The sequence below is a fragment of the Piliocolobus tephrosceles genome, chromosome 6, assembly GCF_002776525.5.
Source record: "Piliocolobus tephrosceles isolate RC106 chromosome 6, ASM277652v3, whole genome shotgun sequence".
In the NCBI taxonomy this organism is placed as follows: Eukaryota; Metazoa; Chordata; class Mammalia; order Primates; family Cercopithecidae; genus Piliocolobus; species Piliocolobus tephrosceles.
In genome coordinates, this window is record NC_045439.1 from 79,110,869 (window position 1) to 79,133,622 (window position 22,754).

At 38.1% G+C, this 22,754-nt stretch overlaps 1 protein-coding gene across 1 annotated transcript in view; it reads left to right on the forward strand.

Annotated features, from left to right (window-relative positions):
* The window catches only part of FBN1 (fibrillin 1), a 240,448-nt gene that overhangs the window by 128,390 nt on the left and 89,304 nt on the right, over nt 1-22,754 (forward strand). Inside the window, exons 11-19 of the mRNA XM_023227212.3 lie at nt 2,981-3,160; nt 3,816-3,956; nt 5,709-5,828; nt 9,174-9,299; nt 10,658-10,780; nt 14,210-14,332; nt 15,420-15,572; nt 20,308-20,361; nt 21,935-22,060. Of these exons, the coding sequence (XP_023082980.2) occupies nt 2,981-3,160; nt 3,816-3,956; nt 5,709-5,828; nt 9,174-9,299; nt 10,658-10,780; nt 14,210-14,332; nt 15,420-15,572; nt 20,308-20,361; nt 21,935-22,060 (1,146 nt within the window). The remainder of the gene's footprint in view (nt 1-2,980; nt 3,161-3,815; nt 3,957-5,708; nt 5,829-9,173; nt 9,300-10,657; nt 10,781-14,209; nt 14,333-15,419; nt 15,573-20,307; nt 20,362-21,934; nt 22,061-22,754) is intronic.

Consider the following 22,754-nt stretch of genomic DNA (forward strand, 5'->3'; position numbering starts at 1 on the left):
GTAGCCTCATATTTCTCATGCTTTTTACACTTCCACAATATTTAGCAAAATCTTGCTATAGGAGGCATTCAAATAGAGCAACTTATTAGGCAACATCTTTCCCACCAGTTGAGCATATTTCAAAACATCACGTTGTGCACAATGAATATATATGATTTTTTTCTTGTCAATTAAAAATAATAATACATAAATAAACAGATGCATAGATAAACTTTACCTTCTTTAGTCCAGTATGGAACCATTTAGTGGATCACTGTTTAGAAGCACATGACTTCCTACTAAGACATGGCTTAGGTACCAGGACAATGGCTGTTAAAATGCATATGTTAACTTAGGAAATCAGCAGCTTTGATGTGGATTCCTTCCTGTGTTAAGGCTTTGAATAGAGAAGAGGACTAGAGCAGATTTAGGTGCCTGCAGGAAGACCTACTTTGGGACAGTTGGAGAAGACGACCAGGTTCCTGTGTGTGGCTTTACAGGGAGCTGTTCTCCCAGGTATACCACTGAGAGATGCACAGCCCTGAGAGGCCTTGGGCAAAACAGATTTATAGAGCAAAATAATTTGCAGGTAGGTTTTTTTTTGTCCAAATGTTCCAGTACCAGTGCTAGAGATCTGGGCTCTTACAGAGAGTGATGCAGGAAGGATTTTAGATTGGCCAGCTTTTTACTTTTTAAAAAATAAGTCAGCATCATCTTGGGTTAAGTGGAGATAGGAAAGATGGACATCAGCTGAACAAAATTAGCCCCATGTTGCTGATCCTGAATGTAAAGGGGCAATGAGAAGATTACTAATCTGTAAAAAATAGGAAGAAATATAGGATTCAGTCTGATACACTTTCCTAGAGAAGTTAAGATGAATTTAATGGCATTCTTAAAGTAAAATACCCACCTAATTAGCACAAAGGCTGATAAGCTATTTCTTTTATATAAATTCAAAAAGTCTTAAAAAGAAAGGCTGAATTGGTACCTACAAATGCTTGGAAGCAAAGTGAGTTCCGTAATATAATTGTCATTCAATGTGCAATTTGCAGGGCAAGGCTGAGAGTGGGAACTAGTCATGAGTTAGAGATGATCCCTGACTTCAAAGACTACACAGTCTTAGTGATGGGAATTTGGTGAGAGCAGGTTCCCAGGGAATGATGGATATGGCACATACAGATGATCAATCTATAGGAAGAGTCATTGTTGGTTGACAAGCAGGATTGTGACATCCTGAGTCAGGGAAGCGTGAACAACATAGAATTCCTTTACAAAGACATTCGAGTATGTCAGTATCTCTGTGATTTGAAATTCCAGTTAAATCATAATTAAAATGCTGTAAGAGAATTCTCTGAAAACATAAACTTGACCTGAGCTGGAAATGTCAAATATGAATGAAGAAATTTTAGAAACGGACCAGAAAGTACCATTCATAGAAGCTAGGCATATTTGACCTCATGTAAACTGGCAGAATGTCCCATGGGGTTGAAATATGAATGCATTTCAGTAAGACATGTTACTATCTGAAAATAAGTTAAATTGTAGTCTGTAAGGAAAAGAAAAATCTTAGTCTAATTTCTATTAATGGCTAAAACTAGCATAGAAGGTACCCATGAGAAAATCACTGTACAACTGTGAAAATAAAATTACCAGCATCCTAGCAAGAGAGGAAAAAAATGAAATTTAAAAGTCACATAGGCTACTTACAGAAGGCAACTGTGATAAAACATGGCTATTTGTAGGCAACATGAAAATGAATAAAATAAATACATCCTTGGAAACCTGGATACTGCTTAAAAACACCTTTTTTGGAAGCCCAGAACAAATGTGTCAAAACCTAAAGATGGTTTATTTGATGAAGACCTGACGCTGTGAAAAATAGTAATCATCCTGAAAATGCAGAATCATAGGGAAGCAGATGATGAAGTCAGGATGTCCTCATTCGGAGGGTCACTATACAGCATTAATACCAGACCCACCACCCCTTGGTGTTTCTCCTCCCCTTATGGGCCAGTTCTCCATTGATAATGCTTTCTTTTATGAATCAGTATTCTTCAGGGTTCTGTCCTTGTACTCCCTTCTCTTCCCCTTCCACACCACTCTTACATGAGCTCATCCATCCCCATGGCTTTGAATATCACCTGTCTGTACTGATGACTCTGAAACTCACATCTAGCCTTGATTCCTCTAAGCTTCACAGTGTCTTTTACAACTGAGAAGTGATAGCTCCACTTGGATGCCTGATATCTCAAAATGAAGCTTGGCTTCTACCCACCAAACCTGCTACCACCATGGTTTTTCCCATCCAGGGAAGGGCACCAACATTCACCCAATTGCTGAACCAGAAAACTAGGAGTCATTCTTGACTTCTTGTCTCCTGAGCTCTGACACTTATTACTTCACTGGGCACTATACATTTATCTCTAAAATGTGCTTCAGATTTGTCCACTTCTGTCCTATTCAATCACTGCCTCCCCCATCCAGACATCATCATGTCCCCCTTGGTCTTCTGCGACAGCCTTGCCTCTCCGCAGTAATGTTCTTCATATGTTGTAATTGTAAGCATGATCTTCTGAAAATGGTCATCTGATCATGTCCCGCCCCTGTTGAAGATATCCAGTGGTTTTACACTGTGCATAAAATAAAATCCAAACTCTTTAATGTATTCTGTGGAGCCCTGTGAGATCCACAGGTGGGACTGGATGGAGAAAGTAATACTTTATGTTTTCCACGAGGTGAATGTTGATACAAATAAAAACTCCGAGGTTTTGGGAGGAACATGGCTTTGGTTTTGAAATATTGTTCCAGAGTGGTTGCTGCTGCAGGTATTAAAAATGGAAATCCAGTCAGTTGCTCCTTTTTCTTTTCTCCAATTGACCTGTGAGTTTTGAGGATCAATTTTATTCAAAAATATCTTTAAAAAAATAAGGATGTCTTCTGCGGGCCTATGATCATAAGCTACAGCTCAGCTGTTGTGTTTTGTTTTGTTGTGTTTTTCTAGAGGATTTCAACAAGCTGTGCTCTGTTCCTATGGTAATTCCTGGGAGACCAGAATATCCTCCCCCACCCCTTGGCCCCATTCCTCCAGTTCTCCCTGTTCCTCCTGGCTTTCCTCCTGGACCTCAAATTCCGGTCCCTCGACCACCAGTGGAATATCCATATCCATCTCGGGAACCACCAAGTAAGAATTCAAAAATCATCTAGTTATTTTTCTTGCATTGTTCAAGTTAACATTTTTTATTGTTTATTTATGCTGCTTTAGTCGTTAAATAAGTTTATAAATTGTTATATTAATTTTTGGTTTACATATGTTATCTGTATCTATGTCATCTATATATCTCAATTTTCCTATTGCATAGAGAAAAACAGGAGGCTTCCTATTCTCCGGAGATTAATGTCCTTTTGTTATTGATGTTTTCAGGCAACTATGGGAGAGTTATGGGCGATAGTTAAATCTGATTCACAGAAAGGATTAATAGAGGAGATATAAAATTATACTTTAGATTATAGAGCTTGCAAGGCAGTTTTATAAGTAGTTCAATACCAATCTCTCTCTGCCTTTGTTATTTCTGCAAACTAGAGGTTTGAGAGTGAGGTGGTGAAGAGGGCAGGGAAAAGCAGGCTGCAGCTGGGTTGTTAGCTCCCCTATGCATACGTAGTGCAGTGTGATCTCTGTTGGCAGGGTGGAAATACGCTCTGTTGTCACTAGACGACCTTTGCCCAAAGAGTGTCCTCTTTCCTGTCTGATTCAACATCTTGTTCATTATTGTCAGATTAAGTACTGATGAAAGGTACCATAGTTAAAATAATTTTAATGGGGCTTAATGTTCTTCTAGGGGTGCTGCCAGTCAACGTCACTGATTACTGCCAGTTGGTCCGCTATCTCTGTCAAAATGGACGCTGCATTCCAACTCCTGGGAGTTACCGGTGTGAGTGCAACAAAGGGTTCCAGCTGGACCTCCGTGGGGAGTGTATTGGTACGTGATCCATCCTAGGTTGGCACCACGGGTCTGTTGCAATTCTGTTCCTTGACTCTATTGGTTTTCGATTGCTGCTGTAACAAATTACCCCAAACTTGGTGGCTTAATACAGTACAAATAAATGTATATTATCTTTCGGCTTTGTAGGTTAGTAGCCCAACACAAGTCTCACTGGGCTAACATCCAGGTGTTGGGAGGGCTGTGTGCCTTTTGGAGGCTCTTGGGAGGAATCCATCTCCTTGCCTTTTGCAGCTACTACCAGCTGCCTGTGTCCTTAGCTCATGGCCCCTTCCTCCATCTTCAAAGCCAGGAGCGTTGCATCTTCAAATCTCTCCCTCTCTCTCTCTCTCTCTCTCTCTCTCTCTCTCTCTGACTCTCTCTTGCAGTTCCCTCTTCCACATTTAAGGATATTTGTGACTGCATTTGGCCACCTGTATAATCCAGGAGACCCTCTCCATCTCAAGATCACTGGTTACCAACCTTAATTCCATCTACAACTTTAATTCCCCTTTGCTAGCTATATAACATATCCATAGGTTCTGGGAATTAGGGCATGAGCATATTTGGGAGGTCATTATTCTGCCTATTAAAGTTACTTTTAACTTTCATTGTAAAAGATATTCAATTCGTTTCTGGTAACTCCAATTTAAGACAACCTACCAAAAGCCTAACCATTAAAAGAAAGCATTAAAAATATCCCCAAATTGTGGAATTTTGCACATTATACTAGTCTAAATGTGTAGCTTACCAACTCTCTTAGACTAATTACTTTAAATGGAAGAAAGAAATTTTAAATTGCTGACGAGGCATTTAAGCTGGTGAAGGGAGAAAATGTAATACAAGAGTAATCAATTTGTTGGATTGGATAAGAACACTCAGTTCCTATCAACTTGTTTTTAAAATAAGCTCACCTCTTAGTTCTGTTATGAATTCTAATTTTATAATTGTAAATTTATGATTGGTCAGAAATGATGAGTTCTTACTTTCCCAAACTATTTAATTTCCTGGTGATGTGAACACCCCTTCTAGAGGTGATCCAGATCTGAGTAGAAGTGGAAACATTTAACTCAGTGTTGGGGAATGTGAGGTCAGATCTGTATCTGCCACTAAGAAGCATGTGGACAACTGGGTTATCTTCGCTAAATTTTAGCTTCCTCCTGTTTACAAGTAGGGTCATATAAACCAGTTTATCTCTAAATGTACTGATAATTCTAAGTGACTGTAAAACTAGTGTGAGCTTGTGTATTGAACACATCTGGGGATGGGGTCGACTCTATGGTGATTGAGAACTGCCCTTTAAACAACAGTTGCTTCATGTTTTGTTCTAACATTTTAGTGGAACTCAGCAGGGAATGCTTGGATATGGTTAGACTTTCTTTTCATTGGAAAAAATAGAGCTTCAAGAGATACTTGGAATCCTATCCAGAAGCCATTCTGAAATGTTAGTCTGTTTGGTTCTCTTCGATCAGACTTAAGGAAGAGAAAATGTTTATTAGATCAGATTGTTGAGTTGCTACTTGTTTGGAATTTTTCTCCGCAAAATGACACATGAAAATAATACACTTTAACTGCTCAACCAGTCTTCGAATGGCTAATGATATATTGTAGTGGAAAGAAAAAAGATCCTTTTATTATGTTATTTATTTCTCAAAAGGAAAATGTTTTATATGTATAAAAGGAACCAAGAACATCTTAGAATTATGAGGTATTGCTACCTAATTTTGCACTAAAATACATTGTGCTTTGCAGATGTTGATGAATGTGAGAAAAACCCCTGTGCTGGTGGTGAGTGTATTAACAACCAGGGTTCGTACACTTGTCAGTGCCGAGCTGGATATCAGAGCACACTCACACGGACAGAATGCCGAGGTATGGTCCTGGCGTGGAATGTGGGACATATATGCTAACTGGGGGTTGACTTCAGATGAGTTCCATGGAGTTTAAATAACCCATGCCGGAATAGACTAATATAGTTCCATGGCTTTTTTGAACTTGGTTCCACCTATTGTCATTCTGAAAGACAGTGTCATAAAATCTGGCAAGCATTGAAGTTATTTTATAAGATGCGTCTATGCCTGCAGGAAAAATCTTATTTTCAGTACTGTTGTCTCGTCACTATTATTGCCTCTTAAGTTTTCATCTGAGAAGTAGAGAGTGGGACTGTCCTTTGTGACGCAGCAACTGAGGAAAATTTCAGTTGAAATTATGTGCGATTAATTTCTTAATGGAAAGTTCTAAAAGATAAGAATGTCGCTCTAAGCCCTTGCTGCTTTTTAGTGTGGTCAGCAGCAGCATCACCTAGAGCTGCTTGGAAAGGCAGGATCTCAGGTTCCACCACAGACATACTGTTGCAGACTCTGTATTTTAACAAGATCCCCCAGCGATCTGTATGTACATTGAAGTTTGAGAAGCACTGCTATAAATGTCCCTCATAAAAAATTTCCCATCAGGTTTATTAACTAATTTATTAAGCCATCCAATGTGCCTTTTATTAAATGACTTTAATGTACTAAGTTTCTAAAACAGAAATAAATAACAATCACTGTCAGGGAGCCCAAACATCTATCTCCATCTCTATCTCTAAATTGAGCACAAAATGAACTGTATCATTAATCAGTCAAGACAGAAAAAAACAGGCAAATGCTCTGTTAAAGTTAAATAAAAGGGGCCATCAATGATAGACTGGATAAAGAAAATGTGGTACATTTACACCATGGAATATTATGCAGCCATAAAAAAGAATGAGATCATGTCCTTTGCAGGGACATGGATGGAGCTGGAGGTCATTATACTTAGTAAACTAACATGGGAACAGAAAACCAAATACCACATGTTCTCACTTTTAAGTGGGAGCTAAATGATGACACAAGGACACATAGAAGGGACCGACACACACCGAAGCCTATTGGAGGGTGGAGGGTTGGAGGAGGGAGAGGATCAGGGAAAATAACCAATAGGTAGTAGGCTTAATTAAACCTGGGTAATGAAATAATCTGTCCAACAAACCCCCATGACAGAAGTTTACCGATTTAACAAACCTGCACGTGTATCCCTGAACTTAAAAGTTTTTTAAAGTTAAATAAAAGATAGCGAGGTTTATACCACTTTAGAAAATTGGTAGCCATTGACAAGAGTTCATTTTATTTGCCTCTTTTAGCAAAAGCTCTTCATGAGTTGAAGACCTGTAGAAGTTTTAATTTTTATCAGTGAACTGGTTTCAAAATTTTGAATTTGGTTCTCACGTACAGATTTCTTGCCATCAGTGTATTTTAGTGCACTACATGTAAATGACCATTTTAAGCAGAAAAACTGGAATAAGGCCTTTGAACTTGCTAACATTTCTATTAATTAAATATAAATATGGATAGGTTGAACACCTAACTGAGTTGAAAACTTTCTTAATATTATGACTATTATTTAAAATAATTAACATGTACAAATAGCGTACTAGGCATTTTGCAGTAATAGAAAATAAAATGAAATCAATGTCCAGAGACTGCACTGTTAAATAAGCCAAGAGAAGTGGTTATTGAGGGCACTCAGCTGGGGCAAGGGCCAGCCAGTATAAACGCATGTATGTGGTTGTTATCAATCTGAGACTTAGTATTGGAGACTGAGGATGACCTGAATACTTCAAGCACTGACTTCTTTAAGAGCTAGCGCTAAGGTTATCCTGCAAATAGGAAGTTGAGAATGTGTTCACATGATTTTGTGGATGAAAGTTGCCACAGAATGGTCCAAAAGGCTGTGCACATAGCTGGGAAGTATGTGAGGGGCTGAATAGAAGGGGACGGAAGGACGGGCAGAAACACAGTAGAGGAGAACTTTGAATGGCCAGCTTTAAATTTGTCTTACAAGGCAATGGGGAACCCCATGGCATTCTGAAATCGATGAGGAGAGAAAAAGGTGAACTCTTTATCCTTTTTATTTTCAACTTGGGCCTCAAAAAATTATAGGATCCTTAAAAAAAAAGTCTGCTCAAGAATATGTGGTTTTTACCATTTTCTTGGAGTGTGGAGCAAGTCTGATTTTTAGCAAGGATTAAGAAATAAATGAGAGAGAGAAAGATCGTAGGTTGTTGGCACAAAGATCAGACAGAAGAAAAGCCCAGACTGCCTCTGCTCGTCCAATGACTTGTGTGGAAACCACTGCAGGATCTGCCCAGAAAGAAAGTGCATCTGAGGGCCAACCACAAGACATCATGCAGACGCAGGGTAGACAGTCAGAGTAACTGAGGTGCCATAAACGCACGTGCTCATTGTGCAGGGGATATTTAGGGCGCTTATACTCAGACAAATGTGGCCTCAACTCTGCATAGATAGGAATGTTCCCATCCAACTCCACATAGTTTCCCAGTCCCTATCTTCTGGGAATAAGCCCTGGAAGTGATTTTGTGCCTGTGTAGACAAAGAGGTTTGTGTTCATCTTTTTTGATGTGTATCCAGGTTTGTAGCTTCTAGAAACTGAGAGAAACAGATAATCCAGGGTACCATGCTGTCCACTTTGGGTTGATTATTCATCTTTAAGTGAGAAATCAGATACAGGTTGTTTGAGTTATTGTTATTTTAACACTTCTGTATCAAGCTTTATTGTGTACTTTGGCATAATACTAACCACAATAGAAAAAAAGGAAAACTACCCTCACAGAATCAATATTTTATTTGGTAGATAGAATACTCGTAAAGTTGTTTTTTAAAAGACTAAGAATCTATCAGCAATAACCCTGCACGTAAATCAGAATTACCATAAAGAAGATGAACATTTTAGAGATGTGATTGATGGTTTTCAGGCAGAATTAAGGTGATTGTTTAAAAAAGTAGAGCTTTTTGTATTGTTCTGAGATAGCTGTAAATTATGAGTTTTAAAGATGCCAGCCAAATTTCAGTATAAATAATGATTTATACTGGTTAAATAAATGTGCTTGGAAAATAGTGAAGAAGAATCTATTTTGTTTACAGACTTCAGATTTAAGGAGTCTTATTAGAAATTAGAGTTAGCTCTAATGCAATTATACAGGTTTTTTTTGTCATGTCTTTTCAACTCTGATAACCCTAAATATCACATTATTTGATAACCAGTTTATGTTGGAGAATATTATTAAGTAATTAAAACCAAAAGCTAAGATCATGAGTTTGCAAATGGAGGGGGGGGGGAATAAAATAATTTTAACTCCCCTAAATAAAGCTATTTCTTCGTTTTAAACTTTGATTTTAGACATTGATGAGTGTTTACAGAATGGCCGGATCTGCAATAACGGACGCTGCATCAACACAGATGGCAGTTTTCATTGCGTGTGTAATGCAGGCTTTCATGTTACACGAGATGGGAAGAACTGTGAAGGTAATAATAGTATACTAATGTTAGTCCTCTCCTTCCATTGCAATTTCAGTATCGGGGGTCTTTAACAAGACCAAATAATGAGTGAAATGTCAAAGTATCAGATATGTTTTATATATTTTATCTGGGAGGGAAACCTAATTTTCCACAATATTCATTTCTTAATTTACATTTGTGTGAATCAAATAACATTTTAATTTGCTAGGAGAGCTTGCCCTTTAAAGATCCCTGGTGATGATGAAACTTTTGTGGCACAATTTCATACTTCCTGATTTTATACAATCAGAATTTGTACATTTTTTAAAAATAGGACATACCTAAGTCCATGTATTATCTAGCCATTTATAATCTTTTTGCTTAAAGTGTCTGCTTAGTAATAAAATGCTACTAATCAGTATGAGAAATATATATCTAAAATATATATAATATAAAATACATATTATATATTTTTTCTATATATGTAATATATGTATATATATTAATTATGTATATATGTATTTCTAAATATGTAATATATAGATAATATTCATAAAATATATATTTAAATAGAAATAATATATATCTAAGATATAAATATACATCTAAAATAAATATATATTATATATGTCCAAAATATATATATCATATCTAAAATATGTATATATAACAAATTACTTTGGTCTTTCTAAAGCCTATAAGTGAAAACACTGTGTCTGGAAGAGCAAGTGCCTCCCAAGACAGCTTCAATATTAAATAAAATAACATACTGATGAATTTAAAGAACCATCCCCAATGTTTAAGGGATCTTAAAGGTTCACTGGCACAGCTATAATCCATAGTTGAGCCATGTATTTTAAAAGTCCACTTTTTACCTGCCCCTATTTAAAATTGCTTCAAACTACAAGTTATCTTCTGGTTTGCATCTTTAAAAGAAGTAGGATGTAGCCTAAATACATTTCAAATTTCTCTGATCTCAGTTTTGACTTATTTTCATTTTCAGAGCATTAGAAGTAATATGATTCTGTGAAATAAATATACCCACTAGGCTATTAGCACATTTTTCAGTTTGTAAACTATTATTCCTAAAAAGGACCCTGATAACTTCTATGGAGTCAAATTTTATATATTTTATAAATAGATATACCTATAAATCTAGCCCTAAAGTTTACATGCACCTGCCAAAACTCAAGAATTTGAGATATGTTTTTCTTTTGTCCCATCTTCTCCTTCCTTAGGTGATATTATTTAGATGAAAATTAGCCTTAGACTGTAATAACAAAAAGAAAGGAATATGAAGAAACAGAATTATTTTCATCCAGATTGGTTTCCTTCATAAGCTTACTCTTCTGGTCATAAGAAAATGTATGCTTTGTATTTTTCAGATATGGATGAATGCAGCATAAGGAACATGTGTCTTAATGGAATGTGTATCAATGAAGATGGCAGTTTTAAATGTATTTGCAAACCTGGATTCCAGCTGGCATCAGATGGGCGTTATTGCAAAGGTTTGTGCTGTGAAACTTTAGATCATGTTCTTCACCTGCCTTTTCTCCTCTTTACATTGTTTAGAGGTACTGCCTTTCTTTACTGATTCTCCCCACTTACGGTACCTTGAATTTTGGTTTGGGAAACCTGACTGAAACTCCTTCTTAAATCCAGCCATCCAAAGAGCTACAGTTTATGCCCTGAAGATTGTTGTTATTTCAGTAACAGTATTTGAGGTCTACTCAAAGGAGTAAAAAGCTATGTAGCAAATAAATAATCCAAACTGCATGTTGGTCTTCCAACAGATGTGGGCATTGTTCTAAAGAAGCTGAGTTCTACCTCTTCTTTCCAGTTAGGGAATAATGGTGGTTAGGCTTCTTGATGGCTGTTATTTGCCACCTCTTACATCTTTACCTGGACAGAATAGTGTAGAATGTTATTTGCAATGATCTCTTCCTCATAATTTCCTCCAGGCGTCTTAAGACACAGAATTGTTTTAAGGATAATTTATTTAGGCGTTATCAAGTTACGTAAGCAAGAAGGGAAACAGGATTAAGCAGAATAAATAAACAACCAACAACCATTTTTTAGTTTGGTAAACCATTTTGAAATAATCTCATTGTTCCAGGTATTGAAGCAAAAATGAGGATTTTTATTTTTGCTTTTGAGAATTGGGGTCCTAAGAAAAGTTGCTGGAGACAAATTTGTGCTTAGTGTCTCCTGTCTTATGCAGGGATCAGTGATTATTGCACTTGGTCCAGGATCTGAGTTGGAACTAGACTTCTTAAAGAACCTCATATTCAAAACAGGTCCAGAAAATCTGCTAAAATGCTGCACTTAGAGCTTCTGGGCATAGTTTCAGATGCAGAAGTGTAGAGGGTCAAGCTATTCAAGGTAGAGAAAAGCAGGATAAAGTCCAATGGTGCCTCTTCTCTGTGTGCCCCTAGTGGACAGCTTTGGTAAACGTGTTATAGAAGAAAGCCTTGTATTAAGTCCTTGGCAAGATGTGCATTTTCTCCAGGCTTAAAAGAACTTCGAGCCCTTGGTTGTTTACCTACATTCTCTATGACCTTCACATCAATGGCTCTTAATATTGTGCAAATCTGTCTTCCCAGCAAGAGAAACAGTTGGGTGTTTCAAATTTGAAGTAGGAAGGTGGTTTCTGTACTTTTGAGCCCTGTGGTGGGAGGAACTTATATGAGAAGACAGGATTAACACATAGAAATATTCTACAACGTAAGATAGCATAAAACAAAGTGTCAAATTGTGCAAATTTAGCACTGTACAAGTAAAAAAGAAAAGGGAAGAGAATGATTGCTGGAATATTTGGAATTGGGCTTCCAAAAAAAATAATAGAAAGAAATATGAAGGCCCCTTTGTGAGCAGACCTAGGAGAATACATAATCTTCTTGTTGATACACAGAGCACACTAAGATTCACTTTTGATGCCTCTAGGCTCCTGCTGACCCAGGCCACAGCGTCTCTGCATTAAGTATGGCCAACAGATAATGCTGTGACCTCACAGATGAAACCAGGTTTGGCCACCATTGGCAACCAGTGAAATAGTATCCTATCAATAAATTGATTGTTCTATTAATTTGAAAGTGCTGATGATATGGATGGTTTGTTCTGACTTTAGCATTCTGGCTTAAGGATCTCAGAGAGAGAGAGCTCCATAGCTCTGTATTATTATCAATGTCTTCGTTTTTCTAGCTTATAGAGCATAGAGTACACACACTGTAAAAAGACTGAAGGATGAAAAAAGACAGAAATTAATCCCATGTGCACTGAATTTCTTCCTTTTTATAATATTTCTCTTTATGCCATGGGATAAGATTTTCTCTTAGCCCTGAGCACTTAGTCCTGAGCCCACAAAGATGTGACTGTTCAAAGCTGAATCAACAATGCTAATTCAATCTCTGCAGTTAACTCATCTGATCAACAACGTGGCTTCTCTGTTCACTCTCTGAAAGTTGAGGCCACTAAATTTGACCAAAGTTACCTTCCTTTGGATCTACTTTACATCTCCATTCTTATTAAAAGCTCTTTGTGTTACCTTTCAGGTTGTAGTCTCCACGTTTTATTGTGTGTCACAATTTGAACAAAAAGGTGACCAGAATAACTAACCAATTTGAGTTCCTGTATTTAAATATAACTGCTGTTTCAAATACAATCTGTACACAGAACCCTGGACCACCCGAATATATTTTGTGCCAAACAACACAAGCTAAGTAAAACACGAAGGTGTTTTACTCTCAATTTGCCTTTTTAAGGTCAGGAGAAAGTTAATAGTCACATACACTAGTTGTATATTGTAAAAGGAGTTGTTATAAAATCATTTGCTTTTTTTCTTTTTCTTTTTTTTTTTTCTAAGACACAGTCTCACTCTGTCTCCCAGGCTGGATGGAGTACAGTGGCGTGATCTCAGTTCACTGCAACCTCTGCCTCCTGGGTTCAAGCAATTCTTGTACCTCAGCCTCACAAATAGCTGGGATTACAGGCGCATGCCATCATGCCCAGGTCATTTTTGTATTTTTAATAGAGACGGAGTTTCACCATGTTGGCCAGGCTGATCTTGAACTCCTGGCCTCAAGTGGGCTCCCAACCTCGGCCTCCCAAAGTGCTGGGATTACAGGTGTGAGCCACCATGCCTGGCCTAAAATCATTTGCCTCTAAGTGTTGTATGTTTTCCAAACCACAATTTTGGTGCCTTTTGTACTTCCCCATATTAAAGGGAAAAAAACCCTCTGCTATTATTAATATGTGTCCAATAAAGCATTTTACCAGACCTCCTTAAGTATACACATAAAATACCATAAAGTATTTGTAAAGTTTAAGAAAGATTTTTCTTTGCTGGGTTCCAGTTACATACAGTGCTGTTATTGGCCCAGAATGGTCATCAAAGTAATCTGTATTTATTTTCTGTTCTTTTTCTATGGTGTTCCATCAAGGGTTTAGTTGTATATCCTTTCATTTTAGGTGAATTGTCCCAGAGAGCTAAGACATGGGTGATACTAGAAGGGATGCCAGTCTTTGTGATGAATACCAAAAGGAAAGTCCTCCTGTCGTTTATTATTACTCTAGATTTCTGAGAGCCCTGGAAAAGCTACCATGGTTATGCATGACACACAACCCTTTGTCTTCTAGCAGCCATTGTTCTCCTTCCTCCGATTCTGTTTTTGCCTTTGTGATTATTTTGGATACAAAAATCTCTTGGGAGAATGTATTAAAGTTGCTTTTTATGGAAAAGACGTTCCAACAGTTGATTTCTCTTGATTTTGTTACTGTTCTTTCAGAGGAAAATGAGAATGCCATTTGAGCTTTTGTTGCGGATGCTGCATGTTATTTCCTGTCTTCCCCATTTTCAAGTGTTAAAACATAATTGTCAATATGTTGTAGTTTTAGATAAACGTCACTTCGTGTTTAATAAGTGCCTTTCTCTGCCACAGACATCAACGAGTGTGAGACCCCGGGGATCTGCATGAACGGGCGTTGCGTCAACACTGACGGCTCCTACAGATGCGAGTGCTTCCCTGGACTGGCTGTGGGTCTGGACGGACGCGTGTGTGTTGGTAAGAAAACATCATGGCTAGACTTAGGACGGAGATTCAGCCTCTGTCACTCAATAAAGCCCACTAGTAACAAATGCTCTCTACTGTAGCAGATAAGATATAAAGAATATTTGCAGAGCAACAGATCCACAAGGTCAGTTCTCTTCTTATGTAAATTGAACATTAATTCGAGGATTAGAAAGATGAATTAAGTGAAAAGCAAGAGAATACCCACCTATCCTTCCCCCTGTTCTTCCCTAATCCCATAGCTGTCTTCAGTTTTCTCCAGTTTTCTCCTTTGTTGATATTGGTCATTGAAATTGATGTGCATACGCTATTATCTCATGATGAACATTTTAATAGAGAATTGATGTCCATGGGCAGTATAGAATGCAAAGGAGAATATGGATCACCCAGAAACCTGTATGGTAATAGTTTTATGAGGCTTTATAAAAAGTATGAGACTTGTTGAAAAATTGATACCAGTTTTATCCAGATTATTTTTAAGAAAGGTACTCAGTAAGCCATTTGAATTGGAAAAGGATTGGGCATAGCTGGAAACACTCTTCCTGGTGGTAAAGATAACACAGCTTAGTTGACCAACATCTACAGATTTATATAACAAGCCTTTTACAGATTAAGCTTTCTCCTTTTTGGAAAGTATACCTAATTCAGACGTTCAGTAATTGCATGTTTATTTTGGGATAGGCCACATTTCTAATAAAGGTCTTATTTAGCAGGATGTGAGATTCAACATTCATCCATTATTAATTCAACATTTATTAAGTGCCTGCTCTGCACAGGCCTGAGAAAGACAAAATAAATGAGATATAATTCCAGCATTGAAGGGCCTCAGATTTTGGTAAACCATGATAGTCCCTAGAACACTGAAACAATCTGGCCATTGGTTTCCAATGCTTAGAAGCTGCATGTGTTGTGTTTTTCTATTTTTGTTTATTTTTTCTTCAAATGGAGCCCTAATATCAGAGGCATTCCCTGTGAGTTACACCAGGGATGATGGATAAACAAAGCCCTCTTCAACTTTGACTTGGGGGGTTCTCCTCTGTTTGAAGTGACAGTGTGATGACAGATGCCTCTTCCTGTTTAGACACACACATGCGGAGTACATGCTATGGTGGATACAAGAGAGGACAGTGTATCAAACCTTTGTTTGGTGCTGTCACGAAATCTGAATGCTGTTGTGCCAGCACTGAGTATGCATTTGGGGAACCTTGCCAGCCGTGTCCTGCACAGAATTCAGGTATGTGGTATCATGGAGATGCCCTCATACTGCCAGCCTTCTGCCACCATTGAGGTCTTTGCATTTGTGGAATTCACAGGGAAAGATGACATTTTGCTCTCTGGGTATGCCATGTGCCTTCTTGGGGTCTTGGCAGAGGCTAGCCAGTGTCTAGTCACAGGTACCTATTCCAAATGATTATCATAATCATTTGGAATACGTATTGCATTTGTGCCTCCCGTATAAACTCCCCTACCTCAATAATACTCAAGCTCTTTGCAATACATGCACCTTGCCTTGTTTTCTAAAGTTGTTTCATGATGTTTGCATTTTGCAGAAACTATTATAAAAGCAGACTTTTACACAGCATAAAAGTAAATAACTGTCATATTACTTGGCTATTTCCAATAGCTTTCCAAAAGACCATTTTGTAAATTTTGTTTACATCCCACATATTGATTTTGGTATGGTTTTCTTTTTCGTTCTTTCTTTTTTTTTTTTTTTTTGTCTGAGATGGAGTCTTGCTCTGTTGCCCAGGCTGGAGTGCAGTGGCATGATCTCAGCTCACTGCCACCTCTGCCTCCAGGATTCAAGCGATTCTTCTGCCTCAACTTCCTGAGTAGCTGGGATTACAGGTGTGCGCCACCACGCTCGGCTAATTTTTGTATTTTTAGTAGAGACGAGGTTTCACCATATTGGCCAGGCTGGTCTTGAACTCCTGACCTCATGATCCACCCGCCTCGGCCTCCCAAAGTGCTGGGATTACAGGCGTGAGCCACCATGCCCGGCCCGGTGTGGTTTTCTTTAATGATTTGATTTAACCTGAGAGAAAAAAAGTATTTTTCTCCAGTTGAAGTGACATGGCCTAATTAAAAGAAAACTGGATAGCGAGTTAGAATTCTGTTCCTCCATCAACAGGCAGCCAAATTACTTAGGTGATTTAGTTATTTGTGTATTTTGCTTATTTCTGAACTTTCCTCACCTACTTTTCGAAAGGATTTGAGGTGGCTTATATTAATAAACATAATTATAAAATAGAATAATGCAGAAAAGCTATCCTTAGACATCTCATCTACAAAATGAGTTGCCTTAGATAATCCAAAAGGTCCTGTCCAGTTGTAAATTATTTCTATTTATAAAACAAGAATACTTTACTGAAATTAAAACAATGTTCCACCAGTATTTAAACACAATTTTAAGGTCACTTGGCAGTGGGCCTCTAATGTCCTGAAATAAAGTTAGACCTAATATTGAAAATATGTAGCTCTGATTGGTTGGTTTTACATATAGGATTTAGTCAGTTTATTTCTGCCCTAAAGGAAACAAATTAAAGAGTAAATCATAATTTTAAAAGATTTGTTATTTTAAAAATAATAGTATTTGAAACTAACAGTTAGAAATTAAAATATATTATGAAAAGTTAGAGAAAGTTAAATGGAAGCCTTTAAAAGAAATGGGGGGCCAGGAGTGGTGCCTCACACCTGTAATCCCAGCACTTTGGGAGACCAAGGCAGGTGGATCACTTGAGGTCAGGAGTTCAAGACCAGCCTGGCTGACATGGTGAAATCTCATCTCCACTAAAAATACAAACAAACAAACAAACAAACCAAAAGCCACACATGGTCGTGCGCACCTATAATCCCAGATACTCAGGCTGAGGCAGGAGAATCATTTGAATCCAGGAGGTGGAGGTTTCAGTGAGCTGAGATAGCACTACTGTTCTCCAGCTTGGGCGACGGAGCGAGACTCTGTCTCAATGAAGAAAGAAAAAAGAAATGAGGGATGCCAGTTTAAAGAAAGCAAATTTTGTTCTGGCTAATGACTTCACCCAGTGAATAATATGGAAATTATTTTATGTATGATCACCAATCAGTTCAATGTGTTTATAATAATTTTATTATATACAAATATAATTCTATCAAAGACACTTTCCTATAACTTCATAGTTGTGTATTACTAATATCATCCTTTTGCATGTTACTTTAACATTTCAAAATACTTTTCTTACCTACTTTGAATTGCAATACAGACAAGTATCATGAAAGCTGGCACACAAGAGTACAGGTGACTTGTTCACATGTTGAATGATTGGAAGAGCCAAGACTTAGAATCCAGGAGCCTTGGTGCATATAGATATTTGCCTTTACATTTTCCTCTGGACCAAGTGCACTTCCAAAGAATTCTTAAGATCCATAGGGAAATTATGTGGGTTTATAAAAAGGTGACCAAAAGACCAGATTTCTTTAAGCAGTTGTCTTAGTCCAGTTTTTGTTGCAGTAACACAATACCACAAACTGAATAATGTATAAAGAAAATGCATTAATTTCTCACAGTTCTGGAGCCTGGGAAGTCCAATATCAAGGCGCCAGCATCTGTCGGGGGCCTTCTTGCCAAGTCACTTCACAGCTGAAAGCGGAAGGGCAACAGAGCATGCAGGAGTCAGAGAAAGCTAGAGAGGACTGAATGTGCTTTTTTAACAACGTCACTCTCATGATAACTCACTCACTCCCATGATAATAACATTAATCCATTCATGAGGATAGAGTCCTCATGACCTAATCACTTCTTATTAGGCCTCACCTCGCAGTATTCCTGTTCCATTGGGGATTAAGTTTCCAGCACATGACCTTTGGAGGACACATTCAAACCATAGCAACAGTAAAGCTTAACGAGAGTTAAATGTAAGGCCCGGTTCCACTAACTTCTGTCTTATATTTGAATGAGTTTACCCAGAAAAGGTCCACACATGGAAGTAGTTTCATGCATTTGGTTTCTCCACCTCTTTGGTCATGAACCATCCCAATGTAGGAAAATCCCTCATTTCAAGAATGGGGGGTAGGCTGTTTAAAGTACTGAAAATATTCAAAAGGAATGTCTTCCGTCAGTTGAGGGAGAGACTCCAAATATACAAAATCCGAAGTTCATCTTTGTGGTCTGCAAATCAGGCAAGCTGCATATGAAGCTGTTTCTCACTGGTTGCTGGAGCTCATTCACATTGTTCAGCAAGCCCTCTTGTGTCCTCAGCCTTCTGACAATGGCGTTTCACAGAAATGGATCAGTTAAACCCATGGGAGTGTGATTGGTCAGTTAAACCCACAGGAGGGTAATTCTGGGGAATTTTCTCATGGATCCCTCATGCCACTGTCTCCATGGCACTACACTGAGTTAGCTCATCAATACCTACCCCTTAATATGTGTTTATAATACTTTTATTTACTTATTTTTTATTCAAGGCCTGAGCTGTGCACAGTACATGTTAAATCATTAAACATGTAATGTTAATTCTGTACAGCTACCAGGTGAAATGGGAATTATCGTTCCAAATTTATGGGAGAAGAAACTAACAGAGGAAAAGGGCTGCTTCCAAAACTCCCAGCAATTAGCATTGTCATTGGTATTAAAACCCATGCTTATTTGAACTCACTACAAAAAATGGTCTAGAACCAGATCCTGCCTAAATGGAAAACAATGGTGACAATAATTTGCTTCCATTTAGGCCAAACTTCAGCAAAATTGTCATTATCTCTAAAATTCCTTTTTATGAAACTGGCATGATTTTGGTTTTCTTGTTTTATTACAGTATTTCATACATATTTTAGTTTTTTGCTGATATAACAGAATAAAAAGGATGAATTTCTTTTTGTTCCCAGACCTGGCTTTCAAACACACCTTCCCATCTGTTGGTTTTTTGGCCCTTTCTAAGACGATTTGAAAATTAAATCATCACTGCTTTCTCAAATTCACATTTGTTAGAAGACATGAAAATTTTTGGTTGTATAACTCATTTACGTCCACTGTCATCAGGATGCAATTCTCTGGCATGCAGAAGATAGGAACTATTTGCTTCAGCAGTGAGGTGCGGTCAGCCTCTACAATAAGCCCCAGCCCTGATACCCTGTTCTCCTTCCACTTAAGCACAGATGATTTACATTTGACCATGAGACTGTGTTTGCCAGAAACCATTGGCAACTAAGGGGACACTAGTTTCCTTTCCTTGGATAGTGTGACTCCAGTTAGTTCTACATTTTCATCATTCACTCTTATGTTAAGTATTGTTGGAATTGTATGTAAAACATAGTATTAATTTTAAGAAATAGAATTTTGATTCTATCTCAAATTTGGGGACATATTCTGTGTACTTCAGTTTCTTCAATTAAAATCTCACAGTTTTAACAGTAAGCAATACTTTCTCTATGGATATATCATAGAGAATGAATCCAGTATCCTGATAAATAGTAACTTTAAAAATACACTTAAATGCAAGAGTAGGTATTCTGTTGTTGCACTTGTGAGAGGAGGCTAGAGAATTTACAGAGAGAAATGAGGAAATGTTAAGAACCAATTGTACTGAAAAAACAGCTAGCAGGGAGAAGCAAAATTATCCCCAAGATGGTGGGAGAAAGTTTTATTAACAGTTAAGAAACCACATTTTAACAGGCACATTTCACCGTAAGTGTAAAGTGTTCCCTGGTGAACAAAATCAAGTTATAGGAAAAACACCTTTTCCGAAAGGGCTTTGCACAAGGAATTGCTATAACTTGCCTATATCCTTAAAAGTTGTTTTCCTCGATGATGTGTAGCCTTTAAAATGGGAGCCTGATGTAAAGGTGACTCCCTGGGGAGATACCTCCTTTTTCCGTTACCACTTAATTTTGGTTCTACTCACTTTGGAGGAAATGATGTGTGCAAAACCAAGGGCAGGATCGACCTATTCTGCAAACAAGGGAATCATTTACTGTCTGTTAATTTATTGCAGCGGAATATCAGGCGCTCTGCAGCAGCGGGCCGGGGATGACGTCAGCAGGCAGTGGTAAGGATTCCTTTCAAAATTTACTACCTTCACTATGTGCGGAGGCAGCATCAGGCTTTCCTGTGGGTTTCGCATTGATCCCTTTACACTAGTCTGACCTGACTCCCTCTCTGGCCATCGCTGTGCCATGTATCTGGGATGCTCAGAAGCCTTCAGTGGCAGAGCAGCCAGGGCACTGTGGGCTCTAGGATTTCTGGGTGTGGCTGTGGGGCTTGGCCACTGAAGGGGTTAGGTGCTCTCCCATTGTGGTTGATGGGTGCTCGCAGATGACATATAATGACTTTTGTTGCTCATGCTTGAGAAGGGGCAGCCTGACTCTCCTGTGGATCTTCCACTATCAAGTACAACTCAGGATGATGGGCTGGTGGAACCATTCTCCATCTGCATTCTGAAGGATTCTTAACTGTTAAGTGCTCAGTATTATAAGACGGCAGTAGGGAGCAGTGACAGCAATTAACTGAGTTGGAAGAGAATGAAATATTTAGCTAGAGAAATATCGGTGCCATGCAAGGAATTAAAGTTAAAAGGGAGAATTGGAACAAGTATGAAAATAGGTGACAAGAAAGTGGAAGGGATAATTTTATTAATATAAAGCTACGCAGTTTGATTCAGGGAGATCTGAAAGAACGTGGACTGGCTGAATTGATTGTCAGTTCATTCAGCATGATTAGTTTCATCATTGTGTGTAAATGAAAATGTGGAGGGGGTATTCAGAGGAGGAAAGATGAGAGGTAAGGAAACTTATAATGAATAAGGAGTTAATGGGAAATAAGTAAGTTGTGATAGGGACTTGGAAGAAAAAAAAAAGTCAACTCTAATTTATAGAAGAATCAGGCACCAGGATTTGGGACTATCCATTCACTGGTTGTCATTCTGCGCCTGCCTTGAGTCCTCAGTTGTGAGGGTGCAGAAGAGGGAGGGCCCCACCTCAGGTGGGCAGAGCGGCAGAGGCTTTTTCAGAGCATGTGGTGTTGGAGCTGGCTTTTGACCTGTAAATAAGCCTGCTGCAGGCGTTCCTGACACAGAGCGAAGAGGGCATTATATGTTCACGGAAGAGTGTGAAGTTTGGGATAAGTAAACAAAAAATTTGTATTTTAGTTTAATCTTGAGGATATTGTTGAACCCATGAAAGTTTGAACCATGAGAATGATATAATCAGCTTGCTTTTAGGATGGTACGAATGGTTGCAGTGTAGAGGGTAGATGGAAGAAAGAAGGGCTGGTGGTAGGGAGACCAGTTGTAGAGACTTGGGACCTGCTGTCGATCCATGTTTCCATCTTGGTGCTTGGACTAGGAGAAGTCCAGGAGGTCTCCTTCAGCTTGATTAGGGATTGGTTATCTTGTAGTTCTGGCTGAGAGGCCAAGTTCCTCTCAGGAACTTGTGAGAGAAAGACTTGACTCAGAATATCTTACAGTGAGAAAAAGAGATCGAGAGTTCTCTTTCCAGTGAAATCGATTTTTTTCCTCCAGTAGGTCCTAAGGTCATTACATGTATTATAGTGTTATATTTTTAACAATTCATTCAATGTTTATTTTATAATGTTGATTGATTTTGAACTTTTCTGTGGTACAGATATAAATGAATGTGCACTAGATCCTGATATTTGCCCAAATGGAATCTGTGAAAACCTTCGTGGGACCTATAAATGTATATGCAATTCAGGATATGAAGTGGATTCAACCGGGAAGAACTGTGTTGGTAAGAAGTTTTACCTGTTTTCTGAAACATTTCCTGCATAATGCATTCATTCTTTCATTGCTGGGAGAAAACTGCCTTTGAGTAGCTTAGAGGTCTAGGCAGAAGGACACTTTATACTTCGAATGTCAGCACAGCAGATGCATGTCTTTAATAACAAAAATTTACATGACTGCATCTTGACAATTTATGAGTAATGATGTATCAGATTCATTCCTTGAAATGATTTGCTCCTTAAAATAAAGATGTATCAGATTTCACTCCTTCAAAGAGAAGCTCCTTAGATATGAGATACAGAGATTCTGAACCATTCTCACGTGACTACAAAGTCAACCTTGTTTTTACTGAGAGAGAAGCAGCTGTTCTCCCAAACATTTATTAGACTTAATCAGAGAAAACACAGCTTACTTTCAGGAATACCTGCTCTCTGTTACGTTAAACCCTTAAAGTTGGGTTTTGCTTTAGACAGGCATATTATTCAGCTGAAAGCAAGCAGTTTTCCTGAGCTCCCTAAATCATGAATCTAAATTCTCCATGACAATCATAAATGCTACAGATTACTTTATACTTTATAATCGTACCTGGAGACAGTTTGAATTATTATAAGGAAGAAACACCTATTCTAGAACTAACACATGTCAAAGATGGACCATACCTTTTAAGTATTTATTTAGTTCCTTAAATCAATAAGGTTAAT